A 19,621-nucleotide genomic window follows, 5' to 3' on the forward strand; every position below is an offset into this window, starting at 1 on the left:
CCAACTCTTTCTCTTACCCCCTCCATGTCAACCTAGCAGCAAATCCTATCAGCTCAGTCTTCAAATTATATCCAGAATCCAACCATTTCCCATTCCTCTAGGGCCCACATCTTAGAGCCACCGATGTCACCCACCCACCCACCTAGACCATGGACCACTGCCCTTGTCTCCCAGCTCTGGCCCTAACCGCCCCCAGTCTGTTCCTTCCACAGTAGCCAAGGAGAGCCTATGAATACCTGAGTCAGGTAATGTCCCTCCTTTCCTTAGAACCCTACATGACTCCCATGTTCCTTAGAATAAAAGTACTCCCTACAGTTCACAATCTCCCTGCCCTCATCTCTTTCCCCTCCTCCCCTCACTCACTCCACACTGGCCTCCTCACTGTCCCTCTAACCACCAAGCAAAGCCTCATCTCAGGGCCTCACACATATGCTGTTCCCTCTGCCTGGATCACTCTTTCCCAGATACCTACATGGCCCCTCCCTCACCTCCTTCAGGTCTCTGCTTAAATTATGTCACTTCCTTGGCGAGGCCTCTTCTGCTGGCCTTTTATTTAAAACCACCACATCCCAAATGGACGTCCCACATCCCCATCACTCTGCCTGCTTTCTTTTTCTCTGTAGCACTTCTCACATCAAACTTTCACTTTATCTATTTTGTTTATTGTCTGTCTCTCTTCATGAGAAACGACAACTTCATAAGGCAGGAATTTTTGTCTGAAGCCTCTTCAAAAAACGACCTCACGCACATACTGTTACACAGACACAAACATGGTTCTCACCTCCCAGTGGGTGCCGTCAGTCATTCACGCTTTAGTAAGAACACAAGCCAGGCCTTTCTAAAAGCAATGATCTGGCCCATCTTCTCTCCCTCCCCTCAGTGCCTAGAGTCCAGCCAGGACAGATTGAAAATCTTTATTATTTTTCTTCTCAAATATAAAAATCACTCTCTCCCCTGGCATCTCATTAACCCCAGGCTGGAAATCAAGGATAAGAATCACATTGCTAAAAAGAACAGACCCACTCCTGCCTCCTGCCCTATCCTGCACTCTTGTCCCATCTGAGAGAACAAAGGGCAGAAGTCATGACCTTAAGGCTCTCAGGCAGCTGACCCTAGGCCTTCCTGATGCTGGGCCCCAGGTGAGTTGGGGGAATCCAGGGCAGACTGAGCCCCAACTGGCTGGGCAGGGGGCAGGATCCTGAGGCCCATCAGTGCTTGTCGGTGGGGCGCATGTTCAGAGATGCTAGGCGTCCCAGAGGCCCGCGGCGAGTGTTGGTGGCCAGCCGCTGCTGTGCCAGGAATGACTGGGCATGGGCAGGTGCCCGCTCCTCCCCAGCTCGCTGCTGCAGAGCCATGCCCTGGACGGAGGAAGGAGTCATGGCTGGCGTCCAGTGAGCCCATGGCACATCCCGGTACCCTCACTACGGTGACGTGCACTCACCATATTATACCAGGCACTGATGAGCAGCTTTTCTTCCTGCTCCCTCTGACTTCGACTCTTCTCAAAGTCCATCTGCCAAGGAGGGAACAGTCAGGGGCCTGGACATGCTGGGGACAGTGAGAAGTGATGAGGACACCCACCTCCAGGTGCCGGATGCGGACGTCCCGCTCCCAGAGCTGTGTCCTCAGGGTGTGAAGTTCTGGGGGTGCCCCCCCGGATGGCCGTTGTTTGGGTTCCAGGGTCTGTATGACCTAGGGTTTGGGAAAGACCCAGGCAGGGTGACCTTGGCCTTGCAGGCCGTCGGACGTGTTGGGCCGCATGAAGTGTGGTGCAGACGTCTGTGATATGATGGGGGTACGGCAGGTGCAGGAGTGGGGGCAGAGAGGTGCGCGCTGGTGGGAGGCATGAGTCAGTGGGAGGCAGCAGCCTTGGCAGGAGGCCCGTGCAGCCCCCAGCGTCCTCACCGTGCGCGCCTTGTCCACGTAGCGACGGTAGCGCTCCTCCATGGCCCGCAAGTCCGCATCCTTCTTCTGCAGGCTGTGCTGCAGCTCCTCGATACGCCGAGCTGCTGGGGGAACAAGGCGACCCCTCAGCTCCCCGCCAAGCTCGGGGCTCCCCGGCCCCACCCAGCTGCTGCATCCCACTCACTGCCACTGTCAGCGGGCGGTTCCAGCTCCTCAATGTACTCCCGCTTCCGCTGCAGCTCCAGATCTGCTTCATGCAGCTTCTGCCTGTGGACAGAGGATGGGCAGCAGCGGGCTGACCACTGGGCCTCCTTCCCTTCCTCCCACTGGTGGCCACAGCCTTCCCAGCTGGCCAACGTGCACCTGCCCGGCTGCAGAGACCTGTGTGCCAGCCCCGAGACGGAAGCCATATGCCTTGGTCCTACCATCTCCTTAGCCACGGGAGCCACAACCTTCCACACCCCTCGTCGGGTGGGCCCTGGACCAGCCCCCTGTGTGTCCACTTCGCTCCGTGCCACAGCCCACACACTGGTACAGCCATGACCCCCTTGCCAGTCTCTTCTACACTCGATCTCATTCCTTTCTCCATCCAGCAGCCAGGGATCTTTCTAGCATGCAGATCTCTTCTGACAAAAGTGTAAAACCTTACAGTTCTGCCACCTGAGGCAAAACCCCGAAGATCTAAGAACACTCCTTGTAGGTGAGATTATTTTCGTGCATCGGATATGGAACATGGTCTAACACCTAATCATGAAACTTGCGCTACGTCTACTAAGGTTACAAAGGCATGTGCCCTCTAAGCCACCAATTCCACTTTTTTGACATATCTGCACACAAGCAGAATGATGCACATACAAGGTTTTACTTTGTTGCACTGTTTGAAATTGCAAATACCTAGAAAGAATGACTTCTTTTTTTTAAAGATTTTATTTATTTATTTGAGAGAGACAGTGAGCGAGAGAGAGCACAAGCTGGGGGAGGGGCAAAGGGAGAGGGAGGAGCAGACTCCCCAGGGAGCAGCGAGCCTGGGCTTGATCCCAGGACTCTGGGATCATGACCCAAGCTGAAGGCAAATGCTTAACTGACTGAGCCATCCAGGCACCAGAAAGAATGACTTAAATACATTATGACTTTCACAATAAAATGTTATAGGCCAGCCCTTCCGGACTGGAATTTTACAGGAGAATTAAGCCCTCATGTTTCCATATATCCATCCTCTGTAAGGAAATAACTTTTTGTGCACTCTGGGTTGGTACTAGCTACACTCCATCCTTGGCAGAAGTGAGAAGAGTCAAATAAATCATTTTCTGTAAGGCCTAATTTCTCCATGGAACCCCAGTCGACAAAAGCTACTGTATTTATTAAAAAAAAAACAAAACTATTCATATGGCAAAATTTCCCAGCCATCTTCTTAAGTAGGAGAAGCGAAGTGCAAACTAGCAGCTATCACACTACCTTTCATGTAAATGAGGAATCAGAATAAAAATTTATATAATATTCATTTGCATTTGCTTAAAAAATTTCATACGGATTTTTATTTTTTTTTAAATGTTTTATTTATTTATTCACGAGAGTCAGAGAGAGAGAGAGAGAGAGAGGCAGAGGCAGAGGGAGAAGCAGGCTCCCTGCCTAGTAGGGAGCCCAATGCGGGACTCGATCCCTGGACCCTGGAATCATGACCTGGGCCGAAGGCAGACGCTTGATCATCTGAGCCACCCAGGCGCCCCTATTTTTTATTTTTTTAAAGATTTTATTTGGGGCACCTGGGTGGCTCAGATGGTTAAGCGTCTGCCTTCGACTCGGGTCATGATCTCCAGGTCCTGGGATCGAGCCCCAGGTCGGGCTCCCTGCTCAGCGGGGAGTCTGCTTCTCCTTCTCCCTCTGCCTCTCCCCCTGCTTGTGCGTTCTCTCCCTCTCTCTCTCAAATGAATAAATAAAATCTTAAAAAAAAAAAAAAGATTTTAGGGCACCTGGGTGGCTCAGTCGTTAAGCGTCTGCCTTCGGCTCAGATCATGATCCCAGGGTCCTGGGATCGAGCCCCGCATCGGGCTCCCTGCTCCATGGGAAGCCTACTTCTCCCTCTCCCAATCCCCCTGCTTGTGTTCCCTCTCTGGCTGTGTCTCTCTGTCAAGTAAAATAAAATCTTTAAAAATATATATATTTTTTATTTGGGGCACCTGGGTGGCTCACTCAGTCGGTTGGGCGGCTTTCTTCAGCTCAGGTCATGATCCCGGGGTCCTGGAATCGAGGCCCACATCAGGTTCCTTATTCAGCAGGGAGTCTGTGTCTCCCTCTGCCCCTCCCCCTGTTTGTGCGGGCTCTCTCCCTCTCAAATAAGTAAATAAAAAATCTTAAAAAAAAATAAAGATTTTAGGGGTGCCTGGGTGGCTCAGTCGTTAAGCGTCTGCCTTCGGCTCAAGTCATGATCCCAGGGTCCTGGGATCGAGCCCCACATGGGGCTCCCTGCTCCGCGGGAAGCCTGCTTCTCCCTCTCCCACTCCCCCTGCTTGTGTTCCCTCTCTCGCTATGTCTCTCTGTGTCAAATAAATAAAATATTTATAAATAAATAAATAAATAAAATTTTTATTTACTTATTTGAGAAAGCGTGAGAGAGAGCACAAGAGAGAGAGAGCACATCGGGGGGCAGAGGGAGAAGGAGAAGCAGACTCCCCGCTGAGCAGGGAGCCCAATGCGGGGCTCGATCCCAGGACCCTGAGATCATGACCTGAGCTGAAGGCAGCTGCCCAACTGACTCAGCCACCCAGGCACCCCTGCAAGGATTTTTATTTTTTATTTTTTTAAAGATTTTTATTTATTTATTTATTTATTTGAGAGAGAGAATGAGAGATGGAGAGAGAGCACATGAGAGGCGTTAGGGTCAGAGGGAGAAGCAGACTCCCTGCCGAGCAGGGAGCCCGATGCGGGACTCGATCCTGGGACCCCAGGATCATGACCCGAGCCTAAGGCAGTCACCCAACCAACTGAGCCACCCAGGCGCCCTGCAAGGATTTTTATAATGAACTAATATAAATGGGGGTGGGGTAGAAACAATCAATGTGGGGACTAAGAGGTATACACCTCTCTGTATTGCTCGGTATATATTTTGTTCTTTAAACTATAAATATAATAGCTACTTAAGATAGATTCTTAAAAAAATAAAATAGGGGGGATGCCTGGGTGGCTCAGGTCATGATCCCAGGGTCCTGGGACCGAGTCCCGCATCACGCTCCTTGCTCAGTGGGGAGCCTGCTTCTCCCTCTCCTTCTTCTTCTGCCCTTCCCCCCACTTGTGCTCGCTCTCTCTCTCTCAAATAAATAAAATCTTTTTAAAAAATAAATTAGGGGGGTGCCTGGGTGGCTCAGTTGTTAAGCGTCTGCCTTCGGCTCAGGTCATGATCCTGGGGTCCTGGGATCGAACCCCACGTCTGGCTCCCTGCTCAGCAGAGAGCCTGCTTCTCCCTCTCCCTCTGACTGCCACTCTGCCTACTTGTGCTATCTCTCTGTCAAATAAATAAATAAAATCTTTTAAAAATAAATAAATATAAATAAATAAATAAAAAATAAAATAAGGGTGCCTGGGTGGCTCAGTCGGTTCAGCGTCTGCCTTCAGCTCAGGTCATGGTCTCAGGGTCCTGGGATCGAGTCCCACATCGGGCTCCCTGCTCAGCAGGGAGCCTGTTTTTCCTTCTGCCTCTACCCCTCCCCTGGGTCGTGCTCTCTTGCTCTCTCTCTCTCTAATAAATAAATAAAATCTTTTTTAAAAAATAAAATAAAATAGGGGCGCCTGGGTGGTTCAGTCTGTTAAGCACCCCACTCTTGATTTCCGCTCAGGGCATGATGTTGGGGTCATGGGATTGAGCCCCGGGTCAGGCTCCGTGCTCAGCAGAGTCTTGCTTGTCCCTCTCCCCCTGCTCCTCCCCCTGCTCATGCTGTCTCTCTCTCAAATGAATGAATAAATAAAATTTTAAAAAATAAACAAAATAAAATCGTTTCTTTTTTTTGGTTAAAATTTTTTTTTTTTAGAATTTCTACACCTAATGCGGGGCTCAAACCCATGACTCTGAGATCAGGAGTCACACGCTCTACCGACTGAGCCAGCCAGGTGCCCCCAAAATAGTGTCTTTTTTAACAATGTAAAAAGTAAAAGGTGATTGTCACTTTGTCATACTACCCTACTGCAATTCCCTCCATGGCTCCCCATTGTTCCCCCCAAACAGTTCATACTCCTTCCCTTGGCCCCCAAGACCCTACTTGATCTGAGCCTTCTCCGTGTTGGCTAATTAGCTCTCCTCATAAATAAGTCCCCATAGACAGCAAATGACCCCCACATCTGTGCCCCAGCCTTTCCCCCCACCACCAGGAATGCCCTCCCTCTGGGACTCACAGATGTTCCTCCAGCTTCCTCTTCAGCAGGGCGGACTGGGGGAGAGAACAGGCACTGGGTGAATGCGGGTCCAGAGGTCCCAACTCCTTCCCGGGGTGAGGGTAGGGGGTGCCACCCTGGGCACACGGTACTTACAATGGACTGCAGGGGACATCAAGCAGCAGGGAGGAGAGAGAGAAGGGTTACGGGGAGGGCACGAGGGAGGGCCAGGCAGGGAGGAGGAGGGCACTCACATCCTCAGTCTTGCCCCCCGGCTCTTGCAAGGCCTTCTGCAGGTCCTCCACCTGGGCCCGCAGCTCCAACAGCTGCTGCTGGTTCAGCCTGCAGGAGTGCGGGGTTGCTGAGTGCCTGCGCCCGCCCTCTGCCCCGCCTCACACGCCCCCTCCATGCGCGCGCGCGGGGCGGGGGGGGGCCCTCCGCCCGGTGGGTCCTCACCGCAGCTGCGTCTCCAGCCCGTGGCGCGCGCGGTTGGCGTCCTCTAGGTGGCGCTGCAGCTCCTCCTGCCGCTCCCGGTAGGCCGCCTCCTGCTGGCACAGCTGCTTGTTCTCTAGCTGAAGCCGCAGGAGCGTCTCCCTGCCGACCGCCAGGGAGTGAGCAGGGCTGGAGACGGGTCACCCCGCAGGCCTGCCGGGGCTCTGGCAGGGAGACTGGGCGGACAGGGCTGGCAGAGGGACAGAGCCCTGGGGAAGAGCCCGACCAGACCCCGGGGCCGGATTAGAGTAATGGGGATCCAGCGCTGGGGGACCAAAAATGGGCGGGGTTTTGAGCTGGGCCTAAGGGTGGAGGCAGGCAAGGGCGGGGCTACGGGAGCGGGTTAGAACATTCACGATCCCCGCTAGGGCTGCGAGAAAGCAAGACTGCGGGAAAGACAGACGCAGAAATAGGAAGAACTGGGGTGGGGGAGTTCATCTGGGCAAGACACGGGTCACTGAACCTAGCAAGGGCTACACTGAGGACAGGGCTACGCCCTGGGGGCAGAGTCCTAGGTGAGCGGGACTGGGGGTAGGAATCTTGCTCCGTGAGTGGAGCCAGATGGGTTGGGCCTAATTTGTGCACTGAGGATGGATCCTGGAGAGGCAAGCAACCAACAAGGGCTAGAGCGCCGACCAGGTAAGGGCCGAATTAGGAGTGAGTGGGCCCAAGAGCCAGGCTAGGACTTGGCATCCCAACATAGCAGGTCAGGCTAGCAGTAGGTGCCTGCACTGGGAGCAGGGCAGAGGGTGGGCTCTGGGTGCAGCCAGAGCTCTGAGCGACCCCAGGGTACCTCAGCTCTGCAGGTAGGATCTCTGCTGCTAAGTTTTCCACAGCTGGTGAGGTGGGATCCAGCGAGGGGTCTGGAGAATGTGAGAAATGTCTTCAGGTTAGTGCACAGCTGCTGCCCCCAGCCCTAGGGTTCTCTTTCCAAGAATCATCTTTGGGGACTCAAGTTTGGCCCAAAGCCTGGCTTAATACAAGCCTCACTCCCAGCTTGACAGGGAGCAGTGATGCACGGCCTGAGTTTGCCTTCGCCCCACCCTGATCCTGGGAGGTCAGCCCCTGCCTTCTGTCAGCCCTTGTCACCTCTTCCCGCTCTAGCCTGTCTTCAAAGTGGCCTAGCTCTGCCCCCAGCCTCTACAAGCCCTGGGACACTGCTTTTCTGTCTGCCCTAACAGAACCTTAGGCCACCCCTGTCCCCGGCCCTAGGGCTGTTAGGCCTCCGACTCACCAGCCTGGGTCAGCCCCCGAGGCTGCAGCTGGGCGCAGCGCAGTTCCTCATTGGCCTCCCGCAAGGAGTCCCTCTCTGCCAGCAGCCGCTGGAGGGACAGGATGCAAGATGCCATTTGAGGGAGGGTTGGCCTCCTGGGGACTGGGCTATGCCAGGATGGACAGGGTGGGGCTTGGATGCCAGACTTCAGCCTCACCTCCTTCTCCTTTGTCACCAACTCATACTTCTCCTCCAGATTTCGACACTCGAATAGCCATTTCTCGGCCTTCATGGCCTCTTCCTGCCTCTGGCCCTGCAGTTCCTGAACCTGAACAGAGAGGAGGGGTGAGGAGGCAGGGTTGAATGTGAAGGCATGGGGCCAGAGAGGCCAGGCGCGGAAACCCGGAGGGGCGGGGCTTACAAGCCTAGGGAGGAGCTATGCAAATGAGGGAGAGAGGGCTCCGGGTGCAGGGGCTCAGCGCCATGCTGAGGATGGGCCAAAGTGAGAGGGGCGAGGGGCCCGGCGGCCCAGAGCACGCTGCCCTCCAGGCTCTGCCCTGATCCCTGCCGCACCTGTCGTCGCTGTGCCTCGAGCTGAGCACGGAGCGAGCCGGCCCGGCGGAGCTCATCCTCCAGCTGCCGGGTGCGCTCGGCATGGCCGGCGTTGCGCTCCTCCAGCTGCCGCACCTGCCGCCTCAGCTCCCGCAGCTCCCCCAGCCGGCGCCGACAGCTGCTCAGCGTGGCCTCCAGCTGCCCAGCACGCTCAGAGGACTGCCTGGGGGAGGAGGCAAGTCGGGAGAGGAGGCCTGGGTCTGGGGTCAGGGTTCAGCTTGGATCTGAGGCCCTCCGGGCAGGGGAAGAGGTCATATCACCTGGGGATGTGTGGGTTCAAGGTGATAGATCGTGAGGGTCAGGAGTCAGCCAGGGCCCGGTGTTGTTGGGAAATCATTAAGGGGCATAGAGGGAGCCCTAAGCACCAATGGTTAGCCCAGGGTCATAATCAGGGATGGCGGGGGGGAGGGGGGGATTGTGGGGATATAGAATGACTGAGGGGTTCCAGGGGGAATGATGGTGCCCAGAGGCTCTGAAGAGCCTCAAGGACACTTTGAGGTTATAAAGTGGCTGCGGGATCAACAAGGGCATGGTGGGGTCATGGGGGAGCTTCAGGGCAGAGCACTATGTGGTCCTCTAAGGTGCAGTAGGGATTCACTAGACACTTTAACATTACAGGGGTGCTGCAGGGTCACAGGGGAGCCTTTTGAGGTTACAGAGGGCATGGTGAGGTCTAGGAAATGGGTGTTCTGGAGGCCCAACAAGTGCTCTGGGGCTGCAGGGGTGCTGTGGAGTCATAAAAAGGAATAGTCCTATCATGAGGGGGCACATGAGGGGTGATGGGGGCAGCGGGGGGATTACTGCATTTGGGTCCTGGAGGGCACAATAGGATCCTGGGGCATGAGGGCACCTGGGCAGCATGGGAGCAGGGGTGGGGAGCTGGTAGCTGGGGTCGTGGGGATCTTCCAAGGTCTGGGGGCTATAATGTGGGATCACAAGGGCACACTGTGGGGTCCTGGGGGGCATCAGGAATCCAGGAATCTTGGTGGCGTCCAGAAGACACTGTGCGGGTCCACTGGGCATTTGGGGGTTCTTGAGGGACGATGGCATCAGAGGGACACGGTGGCAACGAGAGTGTGCAGTGGCGACCCAGGGACCGACCACTCACCGCAGCTCATCCATCTCATCCTTCAGCGCCTGCGCCTCCTGGGCCAGACTGGTCAGCGCCTGGTTCCGCTGCTGCAGCTCAGAGACCTCCCGCTCCAGCTCGGCACAGTGCAGGCGCTCATCTTCCCTGCCGTTCTCCAGCCTGGCGGGGTGGGGTGGGGAAGAAAGGGTCGCTTGAGGGGACTGCAGCTGGGCCAATCCCCTGGCCTGCTGGCCCCATCCCCAGCTGACTGCACCTGAAGTTCTCCTCCTGCAGCTGCTCCAGCTGGGACTGCAGCAGCAACAGCTTCTTGGCAGTGAGGCCAGGGGCGCCCTCACCCTCCGGCCGGCCCACCCGCCCCCGCAGCGCCGCATTCTCCTGGGCCAGGCTCTGCTTCTCCTCGGACAGGAGCACCAGCTGCCAGCAGGGGGTGCAGATGAGCTGGAGTTTGGAGGGGAGAACAGAGGCGAGCAACCCTGCCCCCGGAGCACCTGTGCTCCCTCCCACCACCCTCAACCTCACCTGCCGCTCCAGGTCCAGACAGCGCTGCCGCAACTCATCCCCCTCGTCAGCCTCCTCGCTCAGGAAGTAGTACCTTCGGGACTGAGGAGGGTAGTGGAGGGTGGGGAGGGGCGAGGAAGTCAGGGATCCACGGGAAGAGAGTGGGGGGAGGCTGGCATCTCTAGTGGCAGAGAGGAGGAGCCCAGAAACCCTCAAGATCTAACAGAGGGCTGGGACCCCAAGGGACTGGAGGAAAGGTGATGTGGGAATGAGGGAAGAGGCTAGGACCCTGAGGGATGGAGGAAGTTTACACACTTAAGGACAAGTTCCTCCTCCTTAGGCAGCCCTGAGAATCAGCAATGGGCTTGGTCCTTTAACAAGGTCCCCCACCTCTTACCTGGTTATCAAAGTTCCCATATGTTTCTGGTGACAGGGAGTCAGGGGTGTCTTTGGTCATGAGCTGAAGCAGGGCGGGAGGACATCGAGATGAGCTGGGCCCTCTGAGGGTGGCCATTAAAGCTTCCATGACCCAGCCTAAGGGCCTCTCCATTCTCCTGTCCCCAAAGCCAGTTCTCCCCAAGAGCCCCAGTCTAAAGGCTGCCTTCCTGCCATGGGTCCAGCAGGGAGCCTGGGTCCTCTGAGGGTGCTAAATGGTGACTTAGTGCTGGCAGACACATGAGACGGGGAAATCTGGCCAGCTGGGTTCCAGGAAGAGCCCAGACCTTACCAGGGCAGAGCCTGTGCCCAGCTGCCTCTGCTCTGATGTCCCCTCCCCTGAAGCTCCTTGCCACATTGGGCACCCCCACCTACCTCCTGGATGGCTTCCATTACCACATGTTGAACTGATTCCTCCAGCGTCATGATTCTCTGGATGTGCTCTGGGGATCAAGGTGGAGAACACTGAAACATGGGGGTAGAGGGTGAGAAGGAGTTCCCTGGGTCGTCCCCTGGGGGCCCCCGAACCCCTATACCCTGCTTCTTCTCGCAACTGATGGCACAGCCAAGCACCAGCTGAAGCAGCTTGCCAAGCTCTTCTGGGTCTGAAAACTCGCCAATGAGGCTCACGTCCGGAAAGTGCTGCTCCAAAACAGGATGCCCCAGGACCTGAGGATAGGGGGGTGGGGGTGGGAATAGGGGATATGAGGGCTCACAGACACTCACCTCCTTCCAACCCAACCCCACCCCCTAAGCCCTCCCATGGTTACTCACATCCTGGGAATACTCCACCAAGCTCTGTAAGATGGTCTTCAGGTTGCTGACCTAGGGAGAGGTAAGGAGTTGTGTCCAGGGTCCCAGAGGCCCCCAGAAGGAGCCAGGCAGCCCCCACTGTGAAGCTGCCTACCCCAACCTTTTCTCTCTGCCGCATTTCCCAATCACTGGTCATCTCATCCTGTTTGGCACCGTTCTCTGTCTGAATGTCTTCTCTCCTAGGGACGACCTATCTAGTCACCTGCCCTTCTTGTCCACCTGTCCATCTTGTTCACATGTCCCCAGAATCCAATCACTTCTCATCACCTGCCCTGCCACCCTTTGGCTCTAGCCACCTTCATCTCTCACCTGGATTATTACACCAACTTGGTGTCAATTTCCACTCTTGCTGCCTACCCCCCATTCCTCTCCAAGCAGCCAGGGGGAGCTTTTTAAAGTCCAAGCCAGGTTGTGTCTTTCCTCTCTGCTAAAACCCTCCCTTGACTTTGCACAGCACTTAAAATAGAATCCATCTCCCTGCCCCAGCCTGCCCTCCTCCTGATGACCTCATCCACCATTCCTGGCCCCTTGTTTTCTGTTCTGACCTCCCTGCCTTTCCTCGATACATCAAGCTTATTCCCCACTTTACATTTGCTGTTCCCTGTGCCTGGAATCCCGTTTCTCCAAATTTCACATGGAGATCAACCCATCTGGAGTAACCACCCACCTAGTTGCCCTCTCTCATGGCTCAGCTTTTATTGTCTTTGTAGAACTTACTGCCATTGGAAGTTAATGTTTATATGTGTGTGCGCACGCAAGTTTTTGTCTTTGTTTTTCCTTGCTGCACACCCAGGCCTGCTCCATAGGAGAATGAAAGAACAGAGTTGGCTCGTCACCAGACATCTGTCCCTCTTCCTAGCCAAGTCTGTGCATCACCCAGGACATGTGGCTAGCTGACCCATCACCCAGGATATGTCTAGCTTAGCCTTCCCTGATTATCTCTTCGCCAGTCTGTCCCCCAGTCATGAGTCCACCTGTCACCTTCAGCCTCCAGTTGGGACCTGGGTCATCTGAGATGCCCTGGAGCCACGCCTCGTTGAACCAGGAAGGATCTCTGGGGGCGAGAAGGTGGGATGAGCTGCTGGAGGACCTTTTCGGGACCCTCCCCCTCAGCCCCACTCACATCTGGTTCAGCACATGGGCTATGGCGAGGCCACTACTCAGGTCCTGGGGCCTGGTACAGGGGGACGGGACGTGGAACGTCTGCAACTGGGGAGGGAGAGGAAAGGGCAAGGGGCAGTCAGGGCCTGGGAGAACAGAACCATTCCCCATTTGCAGATTTTCCCGGTCAGCAGGAACCTCATACGGTTGGCGGGGACTGGCCTATAGTTTTCTCATACCAGCTCCGCGGGGGTGTGGCCTCTGCACACCTGGGCCTGGAGGGGGCGTGGCCTCACTTCACTTCTGTTCCACAGACCCCGCGCGACGAGGCCAGGGCGGAACCACGAGTCACCTGGTCCCCACGGGCCCCACGTGACCAGGCCAGCTCACCTGTGCCCTCGCCCTACGTGACCCAGCCGCGGGGGGGCGGAGCCTCACCTGTTCTTTCCACGCAGACCTGCCACGTGACCGGGGCGGGTGCTCAGGCCAGAGTCCAACCGCCGGGCAAGCCCACCACCCTTTCCCCCTCCCAGCCCCAGAACAGAGGGGTAGACTGAGCCAAGGCCAGGGCTTCCGGGCAAGAAGAACGGGCGCACACCTGTCCCTGGCCCCGCCCCCGACCTACCCAGGTGAGCAGAGACCCGCAGAGCTCGGCCTTGTCCACGCTCATGGCTCCCGATCGGATTCGACCCCGGCCGCGGAGCCCCGCCACCGCAGCCACCTCCTGATCCGCCACCAGCGAGCGCCCGCAGCCCCGACCTCCCGCTCGGCCTAGAGCGCCGCCCCGCCCCGCCCCCTAGGCGCAGGCCCCGCCCCGGACACGTGATCTCCCGACGCCAGATCAGACTTCCAGTTCCCCCATCTTGGATCCGGGCAGCGTTCGGGCGCCCGCCCTGCCGCTAGGGGTCAGCCTGGACCAAGCTTGCACATCCCAAATGTGGACCCGCTACCCCTCCTCCTTGGTTCTTTTGGGGGTAGCGGAGACGTCACGATAACTCCTCATCATGTGAGGCGGAGCTATCCCACCCTGTTATACAGGCTTATTCACGTCCTTTCCCTTCAGCTGGGAGAAATTCTGCTGCCTAACCACCTTATCGGAGCCTTTATCTACGCGGGGAAAGGGCAGGCCATAACACGTTCTGTGGACTTCGAGGAGAGATCCTAAAGGGGTCTTCCTGGTGGAGGTGACTTGAGAGTCTTGACTCAGGGGTAAACAAGAGGACATGAGCGTGGTCCTAGGAGGAGGGGACAGGATGAATCAGCCAGACTCAGGTCTTGGGTGATGGACAGACACACTTGTCCAGTATGGATCGAGTTCCACTGAGCTGCTCCTGCACCATGCCCACTCCACCCCACCCAACCCCCAGCCCCGAGCCCCTGAGGTCCTCCAGCCTCAGATCCCAGGACCAGGCCGCCCAGGTCCCCAAGGCCCACCAGGGGGCGCGCAGACTGCAGGAGCGCGGCCTGCGGGGAAGCACTGTGCCCTTTCAGAGACCCCGCCCGGGCGGTGGAGGGGGCTCAAAGGAAAGTGGTAACAATAGTAGTTAATAAAATTGCAGTCACCATTTATTGAGTGTCTACAGTATGCAGTTCCTGCGCTAAGCGATTTAAATTATATAGGCGGTTGAAATCTTCCCATGAGTCTAGGTGGCAGGTGCTGTTTTAATTCCCGGTCGCAGGAGAGGAAACAGAGGCTCTAGTTGGCTTTAGGGGAAGGGGTAAAGCCCCGGCCCGCACCCTTTGGCGCCAGAATACCCCAGCAGCTCCTCTCCCACGGGGCGGGCAAGGTAATGAGCAGTAATTAGAGGTTATTAGCTGTACCTGGAGGGAGGGGCGGGCTCTGCTTTGGGGGTGGGTCTAGGTCTGAGGGGAGGGGCGCTGCTCTCTCCAACCCTGAGTCTGGCTCCGACGACCCTGCCTTGGAGCGGGTTGAGCAAGATGAGAGCAGCCCCCACTCCGCATCGCATGAGCACAGTCACTCTACCATCAGAAACCCAGTTACAGCCCACTCAGACGCGCAGCCGCATGCACGCGGGGGCCTCCAAGGCTCGTCTACACCCCCACACCCCCTTCCCGCGTTGTTTTCGGCCTCCAACCCCTGGGAGCAGGGTGAGAGGGAGGAGGAGGGAAGGGGACAAGGGCCGGCAGTGCCGGCTTCCTGACTGGGCTGCCTTCCGGCGGGCGTGGGAACAGCTGCCGCTGGCTCCCCCTTCCCGCACCCACCGGAGGACAGGGTGCTGCCAATAGGGGGAAATGGGGCCACCCTACGCCCAGGTTAAAGTGGAAGATGGGCCGGGAACCACGGTTGTTACAAGCAGGGGGGTGCCTGGAATATTTGTGGGAGGGCCTGTTAGCCCAATGTTGGGGGACATGTTGTGACCGCCACGTATTTGGGGTGGGATCCCCAATATTTGCAAAAACTGCAGGGATCTTGATGTGTAGGAAGAATCTGGGAATCCAAATATTTGGGGCATGGACTTAAATTGTTCTAATGTGATATTATGGGCTTTTTAGATTAGATGTTCAGTGACCTGAGTCCCCAGATTTAAGGAAAGGTCTGGGTGCCCTCAAATTGGGAGAGGAGCCATAACCCTCCATTTGGGGCGGCATGGATTCTCATGTTTGTGGGGAAAGGAAGCTTCCATGTTGGCAGGGAAGAGCAGCAATCTCTATTATGGGATGCAGGGAGCTCCACTGTTGGGGGCGATCTGGGTACCTTCAATTCAATGAAAGGGGGCACAAGCCCTCATTTGGGGTCAGGAACCCTATATTTCGGGGAAAGATGCAAACCTCCATTTTTGGTGGAGGGAGTCCCAAAGTTTGGGGGATGCCCCAGAGGCCTCCATTAGTAGGGATAAAGAGTGTGGGTGGGGGCCAGCAGCCCCTAGCTGGTTTGGAGACCCCACCCCCTCCTGCCTGTTTCCAGGAACAGCTGGGCCCAGCCTGGGTTGTACTGCTGGGAAGCTGGTGACTCAGCCCCTCCCTGCGGCCACAGCTGGACCCTGGCCCATCCCCTCCGGCCTTCACATCTGGGCAGAGACCCAGTCATGAGGGCTAGGATGGGGATCCTGGGTGCACACAATTGGAGGATGATGCCCTTTCCCCAGGGCTGACCACAGCTACAGGGTGGACACCACACTCCATACCAGGAGGGACTCTGGCAGGCCTTTTGCAGTAAAGACACTGACATCCCACCGAGAACTCCCATCCTGTCCTCCTCCGTGTGTGTGTGTGTGTGTGTCTTGAGTCCATGTAAAGTGTGCTCATTTTTGTAGGTGTGAGATGGTGGGTCTGTGATTGTGTGTGCACGGGCATTGTGTCTGCATCTACCTGTGTTTTGGGGCCCTGGGAATTTATGCAACAGACTGTGATTTGGTGGTGGGGGTGCTGATGGGGACTGGGGCACAATGCTTCTCTATATGCAACCTTGTGTGTCTACATCCCTGTGTCATCTTTTTGTATGAGAAGTGAGTGTGTGACAATCAGTACCTCTATGTGGCTTTAGGTTCTGTTTTTGTGCGACGTCTTTTCTCACCATGTGGCTTTCTGTAATAGCATGTGTGTCCCTGACATGTGTGTCCTTGATTTGTCCACATCCCCATGACAATCAGAGTGTCCCTGTGTGTGCCCTTGTGGGTTTGTCTGTGACTCTAACTTGTGCACCCTATTTGTGATGACCATGTGACTAAATGGTTGTCGTTTCTGTCCCCACCATGTGTCTCTGTGCCTTTACAATCTCTGTGTGAGAGGTATGGCTGTGTTGCAACTGGAGTCCTGGCATCCAAGACTTTGTATCTGTGTCTTATGTTGTCTTGATGGTGATGGTGTGGTCTTATCAGAGTACCTATATATACCACCGGTCTGTGAATGGAGATAGCCCTGCCTCCATACACAAGGAATAACAGGTGTGCCTGTGTAACCATCTGGGTCTCCACGTGTGTCTGTGTGTCCGTGTGACCCTGACCGTGTCCGCTGCGGGGCTGGCTGGACTAATGAAGGTTTGAGCCAGTGTATGGCAGGTGTATCCTGTGTCCGTGTGACACTGGGGGTCATTGGAGAGTTTGTGACCTTGTGGGGGGGGAGTCAAAGTCACACGGGACACCGCGCTCAGCGGAAGCGGAGATGTGCGCAGTGGGCACCAAACGCCCCACGTCCCACTGCTCTACGCCGGGAGGGGCCCCTCCCCGCGCTGCGGAGGCGCGTGCGTCGTGCGTGACGTGAGACACGACAGGGGTCGCTGCATGCGTGGAGCCCGACGCGGTCGTGCGTGCGAGCGTGGGGGGATGGGCTGGCTGCGTGCGCGTGTGCGTGGGCGGCCGCGGGGGTGGGGCGCGCGGGGCAGAGCCCCGCCCCCTCCTCAGGCTTTGGGCGCGGGTGAAACCCGGGAGGGGGGGGCCGCCGTTAACCCCTTCCTGCCCGACCTGAAACTTGTGGCCCCTCGACGGAGCGCGCGGGGGCTTCCCCGGCGCGCGGGGGCCGTCCCTGCTGAGAGGAACGCCCCCCCCCGTGGAGCTGAGAGACCCCCCCCCAGTTACCACGGGAACCGGAGCCTCCCGCGCGGCCTGACGCGTGCTTCCCCCCTCCCCCAGCCCCGCTCTTCCTTCGGCTCCGTGGTCCACCGGCAGTGCGCTTCCCGCTTCGGGTCTCTGGGGAAGGAGGTTGGGGGTCAGCGAGGCTGGAGCATGCGTGACTCAGGCCAGCGCGGGGGTCCCTTGGCCGCAGCCGACCTTGCTCCCCCTTCTCCACCCCCGTGACTCACCCTTCGCGGCTTTCCCCGAGTGTGAGTCAGGCCCCTGGGGAGGGGGCTGCGGACTCTGAGACCCCCTCCAGGCAGTGGGGGCTGAGAACTAAGTTCTAGGGACCTCCCAGTCCAGGGGGAAAGGGCGCCCCTTCCGGGGGCTGACGGTGTCTTCCCTTAGCCGTCCCTCGCCAAAGTCGCTGGAGGTGTTTCCCCCCACCCCAGAATTGGCAGGGCCTTCCCCCACAGCCAAGGCCTCCGGGAACCCAGCTCCCACCCCTCCCCCCCAGCCCACAGGAAGTTTTGGCAGAGCCCATCGTGGCGATGAAACGGTTAAAGCCGTTTTCTTATTCATTTCAAACAGGGGCCCCTTTGGACTCAGAGCAAGCCGGGCGCCCCCTTGAGCCAGGCCTCATGGGGGCCTGGGTTTACACTCCACCCTACATGTATCATTTTTAGAGAAGGGAAGGAAGGCAGTTGGTGAGCTGGCTGGAGGTCTTGGGCAGCATTCAGAGCTGGGTTCAAATCCTGCCTCTGCCGTCATTGCAATCTCTGTCTCAGTTTCCCCGTATGAAAATGGTGGATAATTTTACCTGGCCCATTGTGTTGTTGTGGGAATTAGGTGAATAATAGAGGGGACGCTTTGCATCCTGAGAGCTGGGCACAGCAATAGGAGGAGGCCTGGCAGGCAGAAGGACCCAAGTTCCTTCTGTCTCCCAGGCTTGGGTGTCAAGGTGCCCAGTAGAAGCCAGGTCTTGCGGGGCGGGCCGTGCCCCACCCAGGCACTCTGAGGCCATGGGGTTCATCCCGTCCACCCCCTGCCCCAGGCAGGCACCCAGGAAGTGAGAGGCGGGGCAGGAATGAGGCGGAACCTGTTGGGCCCGTTGCCTCCCCACCTCCCACCCTCATTCCGGGGCCCTGACAGGCCACCCCCTCCCCACGCTGCAGCCCCACCCCCGCTACCCTGGACGCCTGGGTCCTGACCCAGGGGTGGCCAAAGGGAGGGGATGTCGGCGGAGACAGCGTCTGGGGAACATCCTGTGGACTGCCGGCTGGACAGACTGGAGGGTCAGCCCCTCCCCGGGCAGGGCAGAAATCGGCTGGGGGCAGAGTAAACATGGCCCAGGGTGGCCAGACTTGGGGGAGGGGGTGGCAAGGAGTATACACACACAGTCACCCCAAAAGAGACCCAGTCCAGACACACAAACTCCTCTCACCTTGGCCACAGAGAGACTGTCAAGCAGGGACACACAGACATGGTCAGACACACATCTGGGCAAGCCGACCCAGCAGCGGCCGTCACATATAGGGCAGAGACAGGGCAGGTTCAGGAGCAAGATGGAAACTCTGCCAAACACATGAAGACATCAGCAGGTCAGAGGCATGCAGGTGGGGTGTGTGTGATACAGATAAATCAACTGGGCACACAGGCAAGATGGACACACTGACAAACACAGGCACAGACAGACATTCGGGTGAGAAGCACACAGCCCAGCAGACACAGCCACACTCACTCGCACTGAGACAAATGTAATAGGCCAGAGACACACAGGCAGGAGAGCAACATAGAGAACTGGGTGCAGACACAGGCAGGCGACACACATGTGTTGATAGACTCAGAGAGAAGGGACAGTTGCTTTCAGGATAGGGACATCTACTACTTCTCGGGAGATGTTCAGACACACACACGCACACACTGTCAGATTCTGACACAAGAGAAAGCAACACACATGCGTGCACACACACACCAACAAGATCACCAGCTCAGCAAGGTACTCAGAGGCAAGAGAGACAAACCTAAACCTATAGAGAGGTGGATGAAGAGGACACAGATACACCATGACGGAGAACCCCAGCCTCCCACACACACTGCGCACACACACACTCCCAAGGCTCCAAGGGACCCAGAGACACGGCCTTACACATACACAATACCTCAGCAGTACCACACACAACTCAGACCCACCTACAGACTAGACAGATGCAAGCAGACAAACAGACATATTTACAGACATGGTCTGGCCAGACAGTCACACCCAGCACAGAGAGGCATGAACAAGCCATAGTCGGACATTCGTAAACACACTGGCACAGAGACACCCTGACAGAACCTGTTGGCTAGCGCACGTGCACGCACGCACACACACAGCCACAGAGCTCACACAGACGTACAGACCAGCCACACGCACACGCACGCACACACACAGCCACAGAGCTCACACAGACGTACAGACCAGCCACACGCACACACGCAGCCACAGAGCTCACACAGACGTACAGACCAGCCACACACGCGTGCGCACACACACACGCACACACACAGCCAGAGCTCACACAGACGTACAGACCAGCCACATGCACA

General features: G+C 56.9%; 1 protein-coding gene across 3 annotated transcripts; it reads right to left on the reverse strand.

The window, feature by feature from the left end:
• Positions 1 to 898: 898 nt before the first annotated feature.
• HOOK2 (hook microtubule tethering protein 2) lies at positions 899 to 13,305 on the reverse strand. 3 transcript variants are annotated; one of them, XM_081813350.1, is made up of 22 exons: positions 13,147 to 13,305; positions 12,544 to 12,629; positions 12,402 to 12,474; positions 11,382 to 11,432; positions 11,144 to 11,276; positions 10,983 to 11,050; positions 10,570 to 10,632; positions 10,194 to 10,274; positions 9,928 to 10,088; positions 9,693 to 9,833; positions 8,546 to 8,747; positions 8,190 to 8,300; positions 7,994 to 8,081; positions 7,553 to 7,622; positions 6,724 to 6,861; positions 6,522 to 6,609; positions 6,289 to 6,323; positions 2,090 to 2,172; positions 1,906 to 2,006; positions 1,582 to 1,692; positions 1,442 to 1,513; positions 899 to 1,358 (listed from the first exon to the last, which is right to left on the reverse strand). In XM_081813350.1, exons 1-22 carry the CDS (start codon positions 13,189 to 13,191, stop codon positions 1,209 to 1,211), a joined length of 2,151 nt encoding a protein of 716 aa, XP_081669476.1. In that variant the 5' UTR covers positions 13,192 to 13,305; the 3' UTR covers positions 899 to 1,208. The 3 variants fall into 3 exon arrangements, with proteins under 3 accessions (XP_081669476.1, XP_081669472.1, XP_081669485.1); XM_081813346.1 differs by having other exon boundaries at positions 1,906 to 2,009; XM_081813359.1 differs by lacking the exon at positions 1,582 to 1,692 and having other exon boundaries at positions 1,442 to 1,548; positions 1,906 to 2,009.
• Positions 13,306 to 19,621: the final 6,316 nt, after the last annotated feature.

This window comes from Leptonychotes weddellii, chromosome 1 (assembly GCF_054177405.1).
Source record: "Leptonychotes weddellii isolate Sample4059 chromosome 1, ASM5417740v2, whole genome shotgun sequence".
In the NCBI taxonomy this organism is placed as follows: domain Eukaryota; kingdom Metazoa; phylum Chordata; class Mammalia; order Carnivora; family Phocidae; genus Leptonychotes; species Leptonychotes weddellii.